The sequence below is a fragment of the Cynocephalus volans genome, chromosome 7 (genome assembly GCF_027409185.1).
Source record: "Cynocephalus volans isolate mCynVol1 chromosome 7, mCynVol1.pri, whole genome shotgun sequence".
NCBI classification, from domain to species: Eukaryota; Metazoa; Chordata; class Mammalia; order Dermoptera; family Cynocephalidae; genus Cynocephalus; species Cynocephalus volans.
Window position 1 is genome coordinate 3,519,487 of NC_084466.1, and position 21,020 is coordinate 3,540,506.

Consider the following 21,020-nt stretch of genomic DNA (forward strand, 5'->3'; position numbering starts at 1 on the left):
GGAGGACGTTCCCCAAAGAAGCAAATGAGGAGCTCCAAGAGTATTGGTCAGGCTTCTCCAGAGACGCAGAACCCACAGGACATGTGCGTGACCTCGGGGAGGCTTCCCGTGTTCCTGTCGGGGCAGAACTCCTTCTTCTCTGGGAAACCTCAGTCTTTGCTCTGAAGTGAGGCCTGCTCACACCGTGGAGGGTCATCTGTTTGCTCAAAGTCCATGATTCAAATGTTAATCCCATCTACAAAATTCCTTCACAGTGACATCCAGACTAGTGTTGGACCAAACAGCTGGGCACCATGGCCTGGCCAAGTCAGCATCTACACAGGCATCGTGGTGTGGCCGACCAGCCCATTACCTCACCGCAGCTCCAGTGCAGGGAGGTCCTCAGACCAAGGCCTGCCAGCGCACAGAGGGCCCACCCTGTTGGGCCTTCACTGTCCACACACTGGTCGGGGCAGCTGTGCCCGGCCCTGTTCCAAAGCTGCCCACGTCCTTCCATGAACCCGGGAGACACTTGGCCCTTTTCTTATTGCACTTCAGGAGATTTATGCAGCTATTCATTGCAAACATTCCTGGGGGTATGGTGGCACCCACAGACCAGCGTCTGACCAGTTCACTGTCAGTTAAAGATACAGATGCAGATGGAATGTTCTAGATCTTGCCTGCGGGGGTGGTCCGGTGACTGGAAACGCCAGTTAAAGCCAGTCAAACTTTACAAAATAGAGCTAAAATAACCTCATGGGGGGTATTTGTGGATGGAACCTGAAAATGTTGGGAAAAGGATTTAATTCTGTTTTTGAAAAATCTCCCTGCAGGGGAGTATGTCAGCGCTCGCTGTAGGCCGAGTTGCTCCAGCCTCTGGAGATGGTTTTGTTTCGGAAGTTTTTATTTTGTTCCCACGTCTGGTTCTGTGAATCTGTTTCATCTTTCTTCACGTTATCGCCTTGATATCTTTGTGAGCTCCCTTGAGAGCCCTGTCCTAACCGCGCTGTGCTGTCCTGATCTTGCAAGGTGTCCACTCTCACATTCCCTGGGAGCTCTCACTTTTCAACTGGACTGAGATAACAGACATTCTGATTCCCATGTTTCAGTCGTGCCTTTGCACATCCCTCTTCCACAGGTAAGTGGTTGATTTTTGGTTCTGGCTGCACATTATATTCACCTGGGGAACTTCTTAAAAATAATACTGATACCCAGGCCCCTCTAGATCCTGATTCCTGTGGTCGGGGTCAGGGATTGAGTGTCAGTCTTTTTTAACAGTCTCCCCACCCCCATCTTTAAAATGTGTACCCCCCAGGGTTGTATGTGACTTCTGACAGCTATACAATTCATTCAGTTATTTTAGGCCATTTAAATAAAAGTGATAGACACTTGGGGTAAAAGGCTGTTTGTCCTTTGCCTTTAGGAAGGCTGGAGGATAAAACAGAGTGCGATTGGGCAGTTGTTAATTAGCCAGCAGTTGATTGGGATCGTTGTGGGCAGCTGACCTCTGTGTTCCTCGGGCCTGCCCTCGGGCCATCTCTAGCTGCGCTGATTCAGCATCGAGCATTAATAGGCAAGGCGCCTCCAGGATCTGGGGAGACCGTCATCCTCTGAGAATAAGAAAACTGTAGGAGATGGGTCAACTGCACAAGTGACCAACAGGCCCTGGGGGACAGCAAATGTACCGATGAAGAGACCCAGGCATGGGCAGTTCTGGGCTGGTAGAGTTTATTCTTGGGTTTGGGAGGAACCTAACTCACGATTTATTTAACAAACACTTAACAAGTGGGCTTAACATGACAGGCGCAGTTCTGAGTAGTTCACCTGTATGAATTAATTCAGTTTTCTTAACCACACCTTGGCAGGTGCTATCCACATGTTAGCAAGGGGGACACTGAGGCAGTGAGTGGCTGACTTGCCCAAGGTCACATGGGATTTGAACATAGTCCATCTCTAAAGTTGGAGCTCTTTAGGGGAACTTCCACCAATCCCGCCCAAAGCAGAGGTGCGGCCCGTCCAGGGTGGTTCTTTGTGTACATTTTGGAGCTCTCGGGAAGGCGGGCGCTGTCCGCTCATGCCTGTGTCCTGCGGAGAATGCAGGGTGGAGACCGGCTTCTCTCCTGCCAGAACGAGCCACCGCTCATGCGTGGGCCTCCTTCCCCTGTTTCTGGGTGGTTATACCAGACTCCCTGTGCTACCTGGAACCAGCGTTGTCTGAGCTCCACCCCTCCTGGGTGTCTGTGGCCTGCTCCTGCTCCATTCTGGGCCTCAGTTTCTCCCTCTACAAAACGTGGGAAGGGGAGGGCCCACTCCATGCAGTTGCTGGAAAGATGGCATGAGCTTAATGAAATCTGAGGACTCACCACTGTGCTGACCAAAGTTCCTTCCCACCACCGATCCAGTGTTTCCTGGACCTGATAAGGGGAAGGGATTACGGAGATTAACAGCCCATTCATTCCCTGTTATGAATTACCCAGTTGACATTCTGCCTTCCAGCCCCTCTCGCCTAGGCAGAACTTACCACACATAGTGAATGGAACTGGCTCCGTGGGTGAGTGGAAACCACTGTGTTTTTTAGTCTGGGCTCTGGCAAAGCCGGGCCCTGCCTCCCTAGGGGCTGTCTGTGGGGGCCAGCTGGCCTGCCTCTGCTGCTCTGGACTCACCAGCAGATGTCCTGGTCAGTTTTGCTGTGGATCAGCAGTTTGTCCCACAGTGCTCCTGAGATCATACTGGAGGCATTGTTACAGGCTCAGGTTTTCCTTAACCACCAGGGATAGTTGACGTCCACATCAGAGTTGTGTAGGTGACATGAAGCTCAATAGATGGCTTCCGGATTTGCTTCATAGACGAGCCATTGTGATTTTTCTCTTTTGCCCTGGTTCTGGGTCAGCCTGGTGCTCTGGCTTCCCCAGAATTGGACTGTGCGGCTGTTTAGGTCTCCAGTGAAGCCCCAGTGCAGGAAACTACTGGAATTCCTAGAGCTTCAGCTTTGGAATTGGGAACCCAGGTTTGGGAAAGAAGGCAAGAGAGATAGAAATGCCTGATCCGGTTGCTGGGGAGGGACCAGCAAAGTACCCAGTTCAAGGCCGTCCCTGCAGACAAGGAGATCGGTGCTTCGGGAATTAGAGGGGCTGGTATTTGCACTGGGTTTGCAGCAGGCGCCTGACTTCCTAGCTCAGCGCACGTTCACAAACTACCAGACACTTATTAGGAGCCTTGGATTCAGACGCACTGTGAATTTGTCAAAGCCAAGTGCAAAAGCTCAAGTCTTAGTGAACTACCACTTCATCTTCCCTGTGTTTGATGCCTGAAATTCCAGCGCTCCCCCTGAAATTCAATTAGGATTAAATTCAGAACTGTTTCCTGTGGGGCTCGCCCATCTTGTGGACAATGTGCTCCTTTATTGCAGCCTGAATATTCTATTAGCAGTCCAAAAAGCTATAGACAAATCTAAACCAGTGTTTAAGAATTTCAAGTATGAAAACTGCTTACTTGTAGATTCTTTACCTGGGGTAACGTCGTTTAGTTTGCTTGCATTGGTTAATGGATAGGTAACGAATGACATGGCTTGAGCAGCAACTCTTATTTACTCTCTTTCCTGGCTGACATTTGGGATTCTTCAGTTCCTACTTCCTTTAGTTACTATGTGTTTTTTGTGTTATTATTTCCATTTTATTTTATTTTTTTAAGGCAAATCAGACATTTTTATCTGGAACAGAAAACTGTTTTAGGCACAGGCACTAACACAGTTCTCCCTTTGTCCTGAGTGAACTATGTAACAGAGACTTGAAAAAAACTCTTCCAGGGTAACTGGAATGTCCCTGACTCTGTGTCCCCTTCGTTGCTCTCTTGTGAAATCTGGTGGGTAGGAGCTGATCGTATTTTTAGCTGCTGAAAAACCTCATGAGGCCTGAATTGCTATCTGTAAGATTAGAGTGGCCAAAGGAAGAGTCTTAGCAACATGACAATGAGAAAGAAGCTTTTTAAAAAAAAAAACAAAAAAAACAAAACTAGTGCCTGCTATTGCCAGTTTTTATATTGGTTTTTAAAGGCTCTTGGTCGTCATCTTTCATAGTGGGAGAATGGCCACTAATCCAAGGGGACATTGTTTAGCTTCTGCCCATTAGTGTCCAGTGTAACTTGACTTGAAATTTATGATTAAATTATCAGTCTTAAAACTGATCTGCAGTAGGTGTCTTTAGGGAGGAATGCTGTTCTACAGGTGCTGAATTCCAAGGCACAAACTGCGTGCTAGGAGGGTGGCTCTGGAGCTCAGACTAAAAAAATTCCCAGGCTGGCTCTTCCCAGAAGAGAGAAGTGACCCTGATAGTCACAGCACTTCAACCTTCAGACTTGCAGCAGGGTACACACCCCGTCCCCTGGCAACCCTGGCCTGGGCTCACTCACCTCCCCCACTGAGGCCACTTCAGGAAACACGTGAGGCTTTTCTGGGAAGAAGCTGCAGCCCAGGCTCTGGGCTGCGGAGACCGCCGCTGTCAGCAGGTGCATGCGTTGTTGTTCTCCCAGGATGAGGGACTGTCTCAGCAGGCTCCTCTCTCCAGGGCTGGCTACAGGGTGACCAGACTGCTCAAAATCCAGCAGGGATTGGTGGTAGGGGTGGAATTTGGTTTTGCTTCTTGGCCATTTGGCTGAAAGTGGTGTTTATTGGCAAAGGACACTGTTTTATATAAATGTGTGTGTGCAGGTGTCTTGCCTTCAGTCTGTGCTCCAGAGACCCTGATGTCTTCTTTGATAAGGACCCCTTGGCACCCACGTGGTACAAGCCTACAACCCCCTCTGGGAACACTGTATTTAAATGCATGCAATAACATCCAAAGGTAACCAGGTATAATGTAATATGGTCATCAAATATTTTTTAAAACCATGACTGAGAATTGTTTCATTACTTGCACATTACTCACGCATTAAGTCATAAGATCCAGTGTCAGGTCTAGTAGCTGTTGTGATTTTGAAGTCATGATGAGCATAAACACGTGCAGGTGTCTGCAGCCCTTGTGGCGTGGACTGAAAGAGCTGCTGTTTCTTTCGGTCATGAGCACCCGTTTCTGCAGTTTGTGGCCAATATTTATAACTGAAGGAAATGCTAAGTTTCAGTGAGAGGATGAAGATAAATATTATGCTTTCTCCCCCATTCAATGTCATGGACCCCTGAATTTGGTTCATGATCCCAGGGGCTAAGAACCCCCTCTATGGGCCAATGCTGTTACTGGAAGTTGGCCCTCAAGAGACATGGGGGACATTTGGAGCTGACAAGCTGCAAGCGATGAGCCGCACTTGCATTTTGGTTTTTCTAAACATGATCTTTACAAAATTTTGAATTAATTTTGAACGTTTAAAAATTGGGAAGTTGCTCAGTAAAGTTCAGACTGTTAGCTTTCTTTTACAGAAGCAGAACTGGGCTGTTTTCCCCGGCAGTGGGTAGCAGTGATCTGAAAGGGGCATGGATGCCGCGTGTCCCACGGCGCCGACACCCAGCCTCCCTGGCCCTTGTTCAGGGTCACTTGATCTGAGAGCACCACCCTGGGGAGGAGGGAAAGAGCCACCCCAAGCATGGCCACTGAGGGGTGCCTGGCCTCAGGCAACACTCCAAGGGCGCTGCTTGCAGGGAGTTTCTGGGTGAGGCTTCCTGTGGGGCTAGGTCTGTCTGCCAGGTGGCACAGATCGGAACTCCAGGATGCTTTCTTCCTCTTCTAAGACGCGTCCTTGGGTGTATGCTGTGTGGAGCAGGTGCTGTGTTGTTGGAAGATCTCACGTGGGGTTTGCCCACTGGAGATTAAACCAAATCTGTCTCCAGTACCGATTGTAGAGCTCTTTATCCCCAACAAGAAGGGCCTGCACCATTGACAGCTTACTGGTGGTGTCCTGTGGTCCTGGGCATGTTTTTTGATCATCTTGGCGTGCATGCTGCGGCATGTATGGGGATACGCTGTCAAGAAGTGGCAGGTGGATGTCACAGTGAGGGATGGTGCCTCTCACAAGGCCTCCTGAGAGTGTGTCCCCGTGACGCAGACAAAATGATAAAAAACCTGCTTGGAAGAGGCCCCCTTTTGCAGGTATGGGTTGCCCTTCCTGGAGTGAATGGTCTCCCCACTGCCCGCTGCTCACTCAGAGTGAAAGACTAGCCGGGAACCAGGGGCACCAAGCGTGGAAACCAAGGGACATGGATGCGGTTTTCAACTTGGCCTCTGAAACTGACCCCCCATCCATGGAGGCCCACCCGGACTTCCATGTAGCTCTAATCGGTGCCTTTTAGGTACCATTCTCCAGTGACTTAACGTGGGAGGGGAGGGCAAAAATACTCAAATGTGCTGAAATCGCCATTCTCTAGGGATTAGGCGAATCCCTAATCCCCCCACCCTGGTCCTGTGCGTTGGGAGTTAAAGGTGGGGAGTTGGGATCCGGGGCGCAGGGTGAAGTTAAGCTTCCAACAGAATGAGGCTCCTTCCACCTTGCGCATCAGACCAGATTGTTACAAAGCCAACCAAAAACCTCACGTAAGAGGAAAACTGTTTTGTTTCATTTCTTAAAACAAATGGAGGGGATAGTTTGCGGCCTCACTCACTCTCTGTACTTACTGTCCACGCACCCTGTGCCATGTGCAGGGTACACAGGGGCAGTAAACAGACGTGATGTGCTCCAGCCCTCCCAAAAGGTGGAGAGAAAACTGTCGTAAACAATGAGCCACACCACCGAGTTGCAGTTGTGTGGAGTCTGGTGACCGCCCCAGGTGTCCAGCTTCTTTTCGAGTCCTGCCCTGGGGATTTGGTGCCTCTTCCCAGAGGGCTTTGGAGCTAGAGGGTGGGTTGGCTTCCAACTCGCTGTGGGGCCATGTTCGGTCACCTATTTTTTTCTGGGCATTGGTGTCTGGGTCCTTTCCAGTTTCAGCCACACCTGGGGTCACGATTCCTTTGGGTGTAGGGTTGGGGGGACTCAACCTGTGCAGTGTGGCTGGTGGGTGTGTCCTGATCTGAGAGATAACCTGATCTTTCTTTCCCTCTTCTCCGGCCAGGGCGGGAGCAGTTCCATGGCCTGGGCTCCATGTACTGCCGGGGGGCAGCCGCCGTCATCCTCGTGTATGACGTGAATCACCTGCAGAGCCTGCAGGAGCTGGAGGACAGGTTCCTGGGCCTGACGGACACAGCCAGCAAAGACTGCCTCTTCGCCATCGTGGGGAACAAAGTGGACCTCACCGAGGAGTGGGCCTTAGAGGGCTGGGACAAGGAGGGGAGCAGCCCCGGGAAGGCCGGTGGTGGCTGTGTCCAAGCCAAGGTGCCCAAGCAGGTGCAGCTGGAGGACGTGCTGGCCCTTTACAGAAAGATCCTGAAGTACAAGATGCTGGACGAGAAGGCTGTGCCAGCTGCCGAGCAAATGTGCTTCGAGACCAGCGCCAAGACCGGGTACAATGTAGACCTCCTGTTCGAGACGCTGTTTGACATGGTGGTGCCGGGGATCCTACAGCAGAGGGCTGAGGGCCTGGCACAGACCGTGGATATCACCAGTTATAAGCCACCCAAGCGGACCAGAGCGGGGTGCTGTGCCTGACTCACACGGGGCCCCCTGGCTCTCGTTTTGCTCATCGGAAAGGCTGTGGTCAGAAAGCAGCACAGAAAATCAGGGAGTTATTTTGTAGAACAGCACCCAGAGGGGAATATTGCCATGGAAATGACAGTCGTGGAGAGAAGATCTGTGTGCGTGGTCAGCTCAGTCTCTGCTGGGTGTGTTGGGAGGTGCAGGAACAAGGGAATCCTCCCCAGGGCCCAGTCTGCAGAGCCGGGCACCTGGGGCCTCTCCACCGCTGCCCGCGTGGGGCACCCTTGGCAGTTCCCACGTCGTCCGACTTGTGTGTTTGCTGTTCTCACACCTTTCTCTTCACTGTGATTTGCCTTTGGTTCGTGTATCTTCATGCATTATAATAGTGATTCTTGACATGTTAATTTATACAAAATCAGGAATAACTTTTTATATTGGTTGCAGCAGTGTGGGCTACATGTATTATTAAAAAGAATTTTTGGAAAAACCTTGGTGTGAAGACCGTGCTGATTTGGACTTTATCTCTACCTCCGGGGACTCCTTTCCAGGGGGTGCTGGGGAGATGCCTCTGTGCTCGAGAGACTTCTCTCTTTCTGTAAAAACTACATCAAATCCTTACAAATTCCAGAATATTCCGATCGGTCCATCCTCCTAATTTGCTTGGTGACTTGAATTCCAATGATAGTAGCAAAGCTACACGCTCTGGTTCTGCTCCTGTTGAGGGCTCCCTGGGTTTCTGAGTCAGAAACCCTCCTTCTGGTTCCGCTGCTGTTGCTGCTTTATTAGGAGATGCCACACAGATGTCGGAGGTGATAGTGTTTGCTTTCTTAGGAATTTAAGTGAAAATGGGTGGGCCAGTTGGGAAAGGAGGAAAGTGGGGCAGACGGCCAGTGGAGGGCCGGTGGGTTTCGTGAGCGGCTTTCGCCTCGGGGGGCGTTGAGTAGCTGTGCTGAAGGCCTGTGGTCTCGGGCTGCCGGGCAGCTCCAGGCCTCACTCCTCCATGCCTGCAAAGCCAGCGTCTTCCAGGTAGGGAGCCAGCCCCGTCCCTAACCGCCCCCAAGTGTGGTCGCAGCTCCTCAGTGAAGCCTTCCTCCTACGAAGCAGGTCTCGAGGTCTAAGCCTTCAATTTCACACCAGTGGCCCACTGAAAAGTGAACACGGATAAGGTTGACCGATGACTTCTCATGGATTTAGCTGAATTTACTCCCCTAGGGGCAGAAGTTGTATTTGTTTTCCATAAAGTATGTCTTTGCTTGCGACACGTCTAGGAAACCTGCTGCCCAGAGGGACCCTGGCATCTTTCTCTGAGGGCGAAGGAGGGAGAGGAAGCATCACAGGACATTATTTCTGCAGTTCATGCTCAAAGGCGAGGGTGGGATGCATGAACTCTCAGGGTCCTTTCTTCCTGAATATTCTTTGATTTGGTTTACCACCTGCTCTGAGCACCCCCAGCTTGTTTCCACGAACGGCCACATGTTTCGGGTAAGCGGCTGTGGAGGGCACATTCTCCATCAGCTCCATGTGAGCATTTCACCCTATATTTGTTGCCCTAAATATAAATGTTACTATGGGCTCCTTTTAAACCAGTTCCTCCGAGACATCAGGGAAGCTAAAATGCTGGTGTCATTGGCCTTCTGGCTCCCGTGTCCTGAGCTGTGTCCCAGTGGACCTGATACCGGCCTGGCTCCTTGCTGGTGAGCCTGGCTCCTTGCCGGTGAGCCTGGCCTGTGGGTCCACCTTGCAGGCACCAGGGACCCAGGTCGGTTCCTAGGAAGCCTGCACTCTCTGCAGGGGAGTCAGCCACTGGAGATGGTACAGGTTTCTCTGCTGGTGTGGGTTTGAGCTAGTGACCTCGAATGCCCTTCTTTCCCTCTGAACACATGCAGGAACGGGGAGACAGACGAATGTTCTGGGTTAAGCTGCTGCACATGGTCTTGGAGCCCATGTTGCAGATTTTCAGTGAGGGCTCCAACGTGTCCAATATAGATGAACAAACGTTCCTTCTCAACATCATCTCACAGCTGGAAGTTTCCCAGTGCCCTTGAGGCGTTGTGCTTGGCAGTGGTGGCAGGAAAGTTTTGGGGTTGGCTATGTTGTCACTCAGAGTCCGCCCTTTTCTTAAAAAGTGTGACTTTGTCATTTCTGGACCTGATTTCCTGGTACATTCATCCATTTTGTGTTGCTATGACAGAAATACCCAAGACTGGGTAATTTATAAGGAAAAGAGGTTTATTTGACTGACGATTCTGGGACAGCTGCATCTGGCATGGGCCTCAGGCTGCTTCTACTCATGGAGGAAAGTGACAGGCAGCTGGTGGGTACAAGCAGATCACATGGTGAGAGGAAGCAAGAGAGAGAAAGGGGAGGTGCCAGGGTCCTATAAGCAACAAGCTCTTGCGGGAACTAATAGAGCGAGAACTCACTCACTACCCCCCTCCCCCAGGGAGAGCATTAATCCATTCATGAGGGATCCGCCCCCATGACTCAATTAGGTTCCAACGCTGCCACATTGGGGATCAGATTTCCACATGAGTTTTGGAGGGGACAACACATCCAAACTCCATCACCTGGGGCTAGCAAAGCTGCCTGCTGTGCTGGGAAAGCCGTCTCGTCTTGCATTCAGCCCACAAGCTGGTTGCTGCTCAGGTGCCATTGGAGAGATGCTTTTGTCTTCAGAGAGGAGGAAACGGCTCTGAGCTGGCGCCTTCACTTCTGTGCTCCCGGCAGACCCTAAATATGCAGAGCCCCGAGGGATGGCGTCAAGTCACTGTGAAGAAGGCAAGCCCTTGCCCAGAGACCGGGGTCGGAGGTGGCCGTGCCGTCTCTCGAGGGTTTGGAGTATCTCGAGGGCACAGTTCTCTCCAGCTGTGGTTGGTGGTCTCCAGGTCATACCTTCCTGTGGTCAGCAGGGTCGCCTCTGTGCCTCCATGTCCCTGTCACCTGCCCTTATGACGCTGCTCAACCTCTTCTCTCCGCTGCTTCCCTCTGCAGCTCCCAGGGCCTCCCATCCTTCCCAGCCTCAGAGCTGGAGCTTTTGAGCCTGCAGTGTCAGAACTGGGTGTGGTGTAGACCCTGCATGCGTCTGTGCCTCCTGGACTCAGTGGCCCTTTGTGCCTGTTCTGGAAGCTGTTGGGCCCAATGCTTCTTCTGGGTGCAGGTCCCCTCCCTGAAGGAAGGCTGACCATGTGCCTCCAGGTACCCAGGGTGGTGATTTACGTCGTGCCCTGAAGTCATGACCTTCTCTCCCCTCCTCTCCCTGTGTTTGCCCCTAACTCACTGGTCCATGCCTCAGGAGGGGCGGCTGGAGGGCCCCTGGGCTGAGGGCTGAGGGCCGAGGCCCTGAGCATGGAAAAGCACCTCCGAGGCTGGAATGAGACACAGCCAGGTCTTGGTTCCAGCCCCGTCCCTGCCTACGCGGCCCTCCTCTGCCGTGTGAATGGCGCCCGTTTCCTTAGGAGGTAAACGGGGAAGGTCCCAGGGCGGGGCAGCTCGGGAGTCTGACTCTCGGGCTCCAAAGGCCACGTTCCGGGTGCTGCCATGTTTTCCTCTCTGTAAAGGTAGGTTTGATGGTTCAGGCTTCTACCAGCAGACACCTGCTGGCCCGGGATGAGTTGAACAGCCCCTCGTTTTATCCCCCATCCAGTTTTTTCCACGGGGAAAAGCCCTGGGGGCCTGGGAAGGCTTCCCTTGGGCGCTGCTGGGCCCAGAGCTGCCGGGTCTCGGTTAAGCCAGTGGGTGGGTTGAGCCGCTCCAGTGGCCGCCGTTGCCCGTGGAGGTAACCCCCGGAGTAATGCACCCTCCAGATGACTTTGTTCCTTCTGCTTCTCTCTGCCCAGGCCCCCCCGGTTCTCTGGACCCCCCACATCGCCCCCCTGGGCAGAAGTCCTTGTCACAGTCAGCGTCTGAGTTACAAGTCATGACAGTGGCTTATCTATTTCAAATAACTTCATAAGGTAGAATACTTATTTCATTCTTTGAAAATATCTAATATGAGATTGAATTTCAAAGGGTAAAAGTAAATTCTGTGAGTTGGGTTCCTAAGGGTCACCCAAGTTCCAGAGAAATCAAAGCCAGGGACCTGTCTTGGAGAATGTTTCTTTGAAACACTGAGATGTGACTTGGGAAGTGAGGCTGGAGCTAACAGGATGGCTTTGGAAGCAGGTCTGTGAAGGACCCACTCTCCAGATGCCGGTGGCGGTGGGCGGGGTGTTCTCTGTAAACACTGGTGAATTACACACACAGGACAGTCCCTGAAGAAATGAGTGACCGCAGACTCGGGCTGACTCCTTGGGGACACAAGGGCAGCAGCAGCCCGGGCCAAGTGTGCACATGTCTCACAGGCCCAACGCGGCACCTTCCGTTCAATGGAGCAAATGTCGTGCTCTACAGATGTGAGAAATTAAGGCAGTCAACAACTCGGGGGTTAAAAATGTCGAAACCAACTTTTATTTTGTGATTGTTACACAGGATAGAGTCAGGGGAGTGCGACTCACAGCGAGGAATGGAGGGTGAGGTGGCCAGGACAACTAGGGGCACTGGAAATGTCACTGTGGACTCTGCAGTTTGCCTCCGAGTAGCACAGCTGACAGCAGACGGCCAGACAGGTCCCCAAACCCAGTGGTCCATAAGGACATGGCGGATGATGGCTGGTGTGTGACTATCAGTGTTTTTTAAAATAAAGAGCACAGTTTGGCTTTCTTGAGGGGATAATTTACATCAACTGTATTTGGGAGAAAATAGTGCTGTCGTATTGGCTGGGAAAACTGGGCCCAGCCACTGGGGCCCTTGTGTGGGTGTAAGTGGCAGTGGGTTCAGGAGTCCCTGGGCTCTGGCTGTTGCTGGTGGCATGTGTTCACGCGCTGTGGTCTGTGCCACCCCACCAGAGAGTTAGGCATTATGAATTGTTTGCGGCACTTGGAAATACAGTGACTATAAGGCGCACGTTAAGTGGTTAGCTACACCCAGCGGCGTGACAGTCTAGCATGGTCTGGGAGGGTGTGCGGGGTTAACAGGGATCTACTGGGAAGGACTGAGTGTCCTAGAGGCACGGCTGGGCTCTGCTCGGAGTCCAGAGAGCGGCCAGCGCCTACTCGATGACAGGTGGCTAGTGGGTGTGAGTGCTGGTGCTGAATTCCTTCGGTGGCCTTTCGATTTTTTTTTTTTTTTTTTAAAGAAAAAACAGAATCGACGTTTGGGCCAGCATCTGAGGTAATACGTTAAGAATAAGCACCAAAACGGCCCCTCCGGGCGTGCGGCGAGCGCGGGGCTCACAGGTTCTTCATGCACACCTGGCAGCGGCTGATGTGCGTCCGGATGAGGCCGGCCTTGAGGGTGTCGGCGGAGGGCGAGCCCTGGAAGCTCTGCTCGGCGATGGTGGTGAGCCAGAAGCTGTACTTGTTGGCATAGTAGTGGCAGGTGCCGCGGGCCCCGTTGCATTCGATGAACGGCGTGGCACGGAAGTCCTCCAGACAGCTGCCCGGGGACACCAGCGACTGGCCACCGCCTTCGTCACCGGCCGCGGTGTGCTGCACAGAGGGCAGAGACAGAGCCGGGTTAGGAGACCACACGCCGGAAACGGCACAGGAGTCGGGTTATAACCCACTTTTGTTTGATTTTACTGAACAACACACCACGCACGTCCATCTATGTCGATACAGACCACGTGCAACATGCTCTGGAATGTACCGCATTCTGCAATAGTGGCCGGCGGAATAACGCCGGTCTACACGCACCTGTCTACACATGCCAGTCTACATGTGGGGCTGCCCTGGCACCAGGGCCACAGTGCTGCAGGTGGCGGTGCATTGACATAAATCGACATTCATGACTGCGTATCCAGTAAAAACTGGGACAACCACAAAAGCAGGTCTAATCAGGAGATGTAGTTGGCTACAACTATATCTATGTAACTATAATTATAATTTTGGTAAGAAAATTTTTTAAAAAGCACCTACCCAATCTTCCATTCAAAGAAAAATGTCTGGCTGAAGAGACAACAAACTGTCAACTTTTTTTTTTAAGCAAAAATAAAATTAACCTGTGGGCCAGCATCTGAGGTTGAGAATTTAAAAAGTATGCCCAAAATGGGCCCTCCAAGCCTCTCCTCTGTGAATGTGGACTAGGGAGGGAGGCTGAGCAGTTTTAATTATTTTTCCTTTTAAAAAATCTGTACTTGCTAATTTTCTACAATAAATATGTATTACTTGTGTAATTAAAATTTTTTTTCAATCCGAGGTTAATTAAGCAATTAGTGGATTCTTAGGCTGATGGCTGGGAGACTGGGCGAGGTTTCTAAGGGAAACTTTTCTTTTTTTTCAATTTAATGTTCTACTTTCAGGTACACATTTTTAGCTTTTATTGAGGCTCATGGCAGGCCCATGGAACTTAAAGTTTATATGTGAGAGAGGCTTCGTCGGGCAGGCCTGGTACATGGGCTGTCAGACCTGTCCATTCTGAACAGGACGTCTCAGTGCAGCTTGCAGGGAAACAAGAGGCTATACTATGGTAGGAGATTTGGGCAGGAACCCCAGTTTAACCTTTTCTTTGAACAAAACAGCATAAAACCAAAAAGTTTAAAGGGATTTCTCACAGGACACAGAAACCCTTCCCACTCTGGCTGCCTGCTCTTGTGTATCGTGAACAGGTGGTGAGAAGCAGGTGCATCCTCTGGAGGTGTCTGGGGCCTCACTTTGATGTGAGGAGCTGAGGCCATGCTGGGAGCTGCCAGGGGACCCTGGGAGGGACGTCCAAAGGAGCGGCCTGGGGCTCCCAGGACAGGCTCTGAAGGGATCATGGCCCCAGAAGCCTCAGAGGCTGGGACCAGCTGGGGAATGTCTCTGAGTTTGGTGCGCAGACATGCAGGCACACGTGCATGCATGTGTACACCCATGCACACCTGTACGCACATGTCCATAGCACACAGTGTATACTTATGCACACAGGCACACATGCATGCACACCTGTGTACACACAGTGCATGTTCATGCACACACATCCATGCACATACATCCACAGCACATACTCACATGCACACACCCACCCACCCACGTGCCTGTTCATGCACACACACACACGTGCACAGGCACATGCGTGCACACTTGTGCACATGCACACACACAGACCCTTTCCAAATCACTCTTCTCAGTGGACAAGCCTCTAGCTTTGGGACTCACTGCAGCTAATGTATCTTAAGAGAATTGCTGCACGAGAGCCTGACCCTGAGAAGGGACCTCGAACACCTCCCCATCCCGTTGGACCTAATAATAGCTTGAGTCGATAAAGGAAAAACTGAAATGACGGCTGGCTGGATGAATGTGGTCGCCACCAGACCAGCTTTGAGAGAGGCCACTGGGGAGAGGGGAGCAAACAGCACCTGCCCCAGCCTGGCTCCCAGCATGGCGCTCAGGGGACGCAGAAAGCCCTCCCTGGGGGCCGCCCACCCTGCGGACCGAGAAGCGTGAGCAGCTGCGGGCCTCAGCACTGCCCCCACCTCTGCGTATCTGCTGTCATCTTTCCCAGTTGGCTCTCGTGCGGAGAAGCCAGCAGCCCTAAGGGCACAATGTGTTCGCCTTACAGAATGGACCAAAGGGTTTCAATGCACAGGAGAGACACACAGTCTTGGTGCAGATCCTGTCTCCTAGACAGGCAGACGGGGCCCATGTAGAAGGCACACAGTTAAACACGTCAGCCTATTCATCTGCCACCAGCACCAGTGGGGCATGCTCTGCAGTTCCTAGAATTCAGGGTACTTCCAGCCCGTCGCCCTGTCCCCCGGTCCCATTAGCTGGGCAAGGAGACCACCCATACCTTGTGGGGACTGTCAGGTTCCAGGCTAGCTGGGCTGTTAGGCATTTATTGAAACAGAGGCTAATGTGTGCAGAGAGTGAGGTCTGCCTATCTCAACATTAACTTGAGATTTAATTGCTAATAAAGTTAGGGATGCCTGTCCTTTTTGGATACTGTATAATCACTCTGGGATTCATGACGGAGAAGCCTCATTTATTTTTTAATTTAACGAGAGTTTAAAAAATAGCAACCAAAGCTTACTTCCCCCACAACACGAGTTACCCTGAGGGTCACGTGAAATCATAAGGCTACTCCGTGGACCTTCCAAAGTCACCTTACTTGATAAGCTTCTCAAAAAGAACCTGTGCCTGTCCCTGCACGGAATTTAGTATCCTGTTGTTCAACTTATCGTAGTCATAACGCCTGCTAAAAACATTAAAATATCAATACTTGCTTATCTTTTCTTTCCTTTCCTAGAATCTAGGGTTTTTTCCCTGTTGTACTGAAATATTAGCAATCATTATATAATTTATATATCATATTATTTATATAATTTATAAAATATTTAACATCCAGTTAATATAGTTGTAGTTACGACAGTTGTAATAAATATAAACTCAGTGGAAGACCTGCCGTCCTCAGCCAGACTTTTCCCTCTTCCTCACAATGGTGTGTTAACAAGTAAAATTGTAGGAGATGCTGTGCTGGTGTAGTCTTTACCCTTAATGTGAAGGTAATCCTAGACTGGCCCAAACCAAGCATTCTCTGTTTTATACCCAAAGTCCATCTGAACTTAGCATTTTCCTCATCTTTTTCCACCAACTGGTTAATAGATATTTCTTGAGGGTATTCTAGGTTCCAGATAGATTCTACATAAAATTCTTAGGATTCTAGATCAAATTCTTCTCTATATTCAGACTCTGGGAAAGCCCAAGAGAATTTTATCTTTGGTGTGTACTTAGTAAGATGGATAACAGGCCAAATTCATCCTAATTACACTATGTACAAAGGCGAGGTGGCAAATTAATGTGCCCCCTCTGGATGGGAGCAGCCCCGTGCATTGGCACATGGCTCAGTCAGCAGATGGCAGGCTGTATTCCAGCTCATTGGCACATGGCTCAGTAAGCAGAGGGCAGGCTGTATTCCAGCTCATTGGCACATGGCTCAGTCAGCAGAGGGCAGGCTGTATTCCAGCTCTCACTTATCCCCTGGGCCAGGTGCCCTTGTGCAGTGCACAGCCTGAACAACTACCCTGTCTGATTATTCGTACAAAGTTCTTGCTGCGTCCCGGGCCAGGGCGTGGGAGGGGAGAGGAACTAGATTTCCACCTGGTTCCATGCTCTGGGAGAAAGTGGGCAAGTGCCACCTACCATGAGGAAAGAGTACCCAATCCACAAACTCCGCCACCCTGCTGGGCAGTGGGGGATGGAGACGTCTTGACTGTGGACCGCGATGGCGACGGCGGGGGCCTCGCACACAGAGCAGCGGCTGATGTAGGGCTTGATGTCGTCCTCGGCCACCGGCATCATGGGCAGTGGGGCGGTGGTGGAGAGCCAGTAGGACTTGTCATTCCGGCTGGCGTAGTGGCAGATGTCGCCGGGGTTGCAGTAGAGGAAGGGCATGGTGCTGAACCGCGCCAGGCAGGAGCCTGCCAGCCCTGTGGGAGGAGGGGCCGTGAGGCCACAGCCCAGTGTGGCTGGGAGATGCTCCTGCCAACCCCAGCCAGGCCCGGGAGACCCCACATCCCGGACGCTGGCAGGGCCCTGGCAGGCTTGGCCATCTGCTGGGGGCTTTCCAATCCATTTTAAAAGACACGGAACAGACTACACTGGCGTTCTGGATGAGCCTGCCCTTCTAGAAGTTCGCACATATACCTCTGGACCAGGTTGGGTCAGCAGGGGACTGTGTCTTCATGGAGCAGCACTTTGGGAAGCCCCATGTTCGGGGGTCTTAATAGTACCAGCCCCAAGCAACTGCTGACGGGATTCAAGATGAGATCCTGCTCTTGTACTCCAGAGTCCCCAGGAGGAGCTCTGGACGCTCTGGCCTCCCTGTAGCTCTACTGCTTCTGGGCACAAAGACGGACTTTGTCTCATGGCCAGTTGAGCCACTCAGCTGAACAGGTTTCTCTCTTCACACTGAGTGATCACGGCTTGCAGCCAGCTGTGGGGCCACCATTAGCAGCGTGGCGTGCCCTGGCCTGCTGCTTGGCCCTGTTCCCAGCTCTATTTTAGGTCCTATCCTTGTCTGCCTTTGTTCCACTGCTTTTGAACCCTATTATGGAAGAAAAGCATAGAGACAAGATTGTGCGTAAGATCCTAAGACTCAGATCAACAGATGTCCATGAGCTGAATGCTCCGGTGGCACCTGCCCCAAAGAAACAGGACACGCCACATCCCGGGAGCTCCTGGCGCACCTTCACATCGCTCCCCTCCAGGCGACCGTGGATGGAGGCACCCCACCCCACTTTTGAGTCACTTTAATGCCTTTTAAAGGCTTACATGAATAAACACTTGCACATACCCACACGTCCGTCTTCCTGGGGGGGTCTGTGCCAGAACGACCAATGTGGAGCCCCTCGTGGCCCTGCCTCCCCCCGGCTTGTCTACAGAACTTGGGGCAAAAAGCAGAAAGGAGGTGAAGCAGACAGCGGCCTCCATGGAGGGAGGTCAGCACATGGCCAGAGCCACAGGTGAGCCTGCGGCATTGACGCCGAGTTAGAGGCAGCTCCCTGCGTTAAGGTCCTGAGGTCTAAGGGCTTCCTAGATTTCTGCTTCAAAGGCCATTTTAATCTTTTCTGGACCCAAGAACGTGGGTGGACCAGGCGCTCTATCGGGAGAAACTCGCCAGCCTTGGAGGATTTGGGAATCTCACTGGGGCATGTGACCCGACCAACCCCAGGGCCAGGAACTGAGTGGCGTGGGTCTGGGGGCAGCACCTACCCAGGTCCTGGTTGTGGGCTTTCTCCTGGCCCTCAAAGTACAGCAGGCTGTATCCGCTCCAGAGCTTGTTCATGCCCACGGGGCACATGGGCTCCTGCTCAGTCTGGCTGTGCTTCACCAGCAGGTAGCCGATGCTGACGCTGCGGCCTGGCATGCCGGGCAGGCCCGGGCTCCCTGGACGGCCTGGCTGACCTAGGGCGGAGAGCAGCAGCCACGTTTCCAGCTGCCCGTGGAGACCGCAGGCCACAGGGGCAGCCAGGCAGCCCATGGGTGAAGCTAGACCTGCTGGTCTTCCTTTCCCCAGAGGTTGGGTCTCAGTGTTTTTAGACCGGGAGCTCCTTGGGAAGGATTTGACCCAAACTTCGTGCACCGTAAACATGAAATTGTAATAATGATGGTAGTGAGCACCGAGTGTGGCTCCTTTTCCACAAAGAACTTGGCTGGCCACGCCAATGTCCCCTCGGGGGGTGAAAAGACTAGAAGACCTTGGAGCTGGTGGTGTTGGAGCAGCACTGTGGTGCACCTGCCCCAGGTGAGTGGACCCCCTTCCTCCACCCGGCCGCGGCTCCCACTGCGGCCACTGCTGGGAGAGGCGGCTCAAGCTCGCCGTGTACTTGGCCCTTCCTGGGGGTGTTGGAATGTTTTTCCTGTGTGGAGCTGAAACCCGCCTCCCTGTCACTTCCCAGGGCTCGACTCTGCCCCTGGGGCACAACAGAGCATCTAGTCTGCCTCCAGCACTATGGCCCTTCAAATATTTGGAATCAGCCATCCGGTTGATCCTGTCCCCACTGTCCCCTCCCTTCCAGGGGACACTCACTCTGGTCACTTCCTCCTAGGGCCTGCCCCTCCCCTTTCCCATCATGGCCTCCCACCCTGGAGGGAGCCCTATCTGTCTAGGTGTATTTGCAGGTGTGTCCCCTGTTATGCATAACTTGCTGGCTGCAGATCCCTCCCTGGGGAGGACGGTGGGTGGGTCACTCTCAGCTTGACTCTGCACTGATAATGCAGCTGGCATTTAATTCTTAGCAGAGCTGCTCATACCACTGGCTCAAATTGTCCTTGGGGTGATTAAAACAAATATCAAGAACTTTTTCTTTTGCACAAACTGCTGTCATTTCTGGCCTACTCCATCTTGCACATGTGCAAATAACTTTAGGAAATAAATAACACAGGGCTTTGCGATGGCTCCTGTTAATTTAGTTGGTTTCTTTTGGCTCCTTGTCTCAGGCCTTCAAAATTGTTACAGAGCCTGACTCTGGAGGATGTTCACTGCCTCCCACGCTGGGCTGCAGGTGTCCCAGAGAAAGAAAGCTGGCCTGCCCCGGGCCTCTCTGTGCCAGGTGTCCTGTGGACATGGGCACTAAGCAGCATGCCCAGGGATGAGGCTGCAGCAGACCGCTGGGGGGAGAGCAGAGGGTTTCTAGAGTTTCTCTGCCTCATCTGTGCTTGTCCTGCAGACGACAGTCTGTGTAAGACCCCCAGTGGGACCTGAGAAGTCCCGCCCTGTCCTTTCCTCGCTCCTCACTTACCTTCCTGGCCAATCGGCCCCTGGGGCCCCACGCGCCCTTGGTCTCCCCGGAACCCTGGAACAGCAGACACGCCACCTCTTCCCTGGGGCCCGGCCTTTCCTGGAGCCCCACGAAAACCTGCAGGCCACCAAATAAGCGGAGTGTGACTGGAAACTGCGATGATGGTGCTCAGCAAGAGAACAGAAGCGGACACGAAGCAAATAGGGCAGAAACCCCTCACCGCCCACCCCTGTGGCGGCCCCCAGGGGTCCAGCTCAGCACCCCACCTGGATCTCCGGGAGGGCCCTGGGGCCCCATCTCTCCTGGAGCCCCAGGAAGACCTCTCCTCCCCTGGGGACCCACTGTCCCGGGCTGGATGGCGATCTTCTGGGGGATGCCTACAATCCCTGGGGATCCCACAGGACCAGGTGCACCTGGAAAGGGAAAAGAGAGGCCAGTTACCCTGGGGCCACTTCGCTTCCTCACCGTGAATGCCGATCCACCTCTTGCTCGTGCAAGCCCAGCCGGGAGCTCCTAGAACGAGCTTGCTCTCCAGACACAAGGTGGATGAGAACCGCCTGAGAGGTGACTCGGCGCCTGCCACCTCGCCAGTTAATTTCCAGTCCCCCAGTCCCTGCGAGCATCGCAGGCCCAGTCTTGGATTTCTCTTTGCTCTTTCGGGCGTGTGGCCAGGGGCCTTAGAGATGTGCCCAAGCCCACGGGGCAGGCACAGGTCCCCGCATCCACTCCCAGGGGCAGGTAACCTCAGCGGCTGCGCTCTGCCAGTACGGTTCCGGCCACTTACCAGGGAATCCTTGGTCTCCTTTGGGTCCCTTGGGGCCTCTGTCGCCCACAGCCCCTGAGGCTCCAGTGTTCCCCATGAATCCTTGCTCACCTCTGGGCCCTGCAACAGAGCAGAATGTCAGGGACATGGTGACTGGGGGAGGGGCTCTGATTACCTCTGGCCAACGCTGTGGGACCCTTCACTCTGGGCACCTACCTTTTTCTCCTGGGAGACCGAACACACCAGGCCTGCCCTGGGGCCCGGGATCTCCGACCCATCCTTTGGTGCCCGGGATTCCTGAAGCTCCTGGGCTCCCCTGATCTCCTTTGCTTCCGGGAAGAGCAGCAGGCCCTGGTGGCCCTGGTGGGCCTCGATAACCTATTGCATTAGTCACAAGAAAGGAGAGTTAAACAGGACCTGAGGAGGGCACCGTCACCACAGAGCAGGGTGCTGGGGACTTGCTGCAGCCAC

The 21,020-nt window shown here is 52.8% G+C and overlaps 2 protein-coding genes across 3 annotated transcripts in view; one reads left to right on the plus strand and one right to left on the minus strand.

The window, feature by feature from the left end:
- RAB20 (RAB20, member RAS oncogene family) overlaps positions 1–7,542 on the plus strand; it is a 29,764-nt gene extending 22,222 nt beyond the window's left edge. Inside the window, exon 2 of the mRNA XM_063101635.1 lies at positions 7,010–7,542. Coding sequence (XP_062957705.1) covers positions 7,010–7,542 — 533 coding nt within the window. The remainder of the gene's footprint in view (positions 1–7,009) is intronic.
- Positions 7,543–11,967: 4,425 nt separating this feature from the next.
- COL4A2 (collagen type IV alpha 2 chain) overlaps positions 11,968–21,020 on the minus strand; it is a 191,096-nt gene continuing 182,043 nt past the window's right edge. For both annotated transcript variants that reach the window (XM_063102491.1, XM_063102490.1), the window contains exons 42-48: positions 20,766–20,927; positions 20,571–20,669; positions 20,053–20,199; positions 19,787–19,903; positions 18,258–18,449; positions 16,686–16,972; positions 11,968–13,055 (exon numbers count right to left, since the gene is read on the minus strand). In XM_063102491.1, the coding sequence (XP_062958561.1) occupies positions 12,798–13,055; positions 16,686–16,972; positions 18,258–18,449; positions 19,787–19,903; positions 20,053–20,199; positions 20,571–20,669; positions 20,766–20,927 (1,262 nt within the window). In that variant the 3' untranslated portion in view covers positions 11,968–12,797. The remainder of the gene's footprint in view (positions 13,056–16,685; positions 16,973–18,257; positions 18,450–19,786; positions 19,904–20,052; positions 20,200–20,570; positions 20,670–20,765; positions 20,928–21,020) is intronic.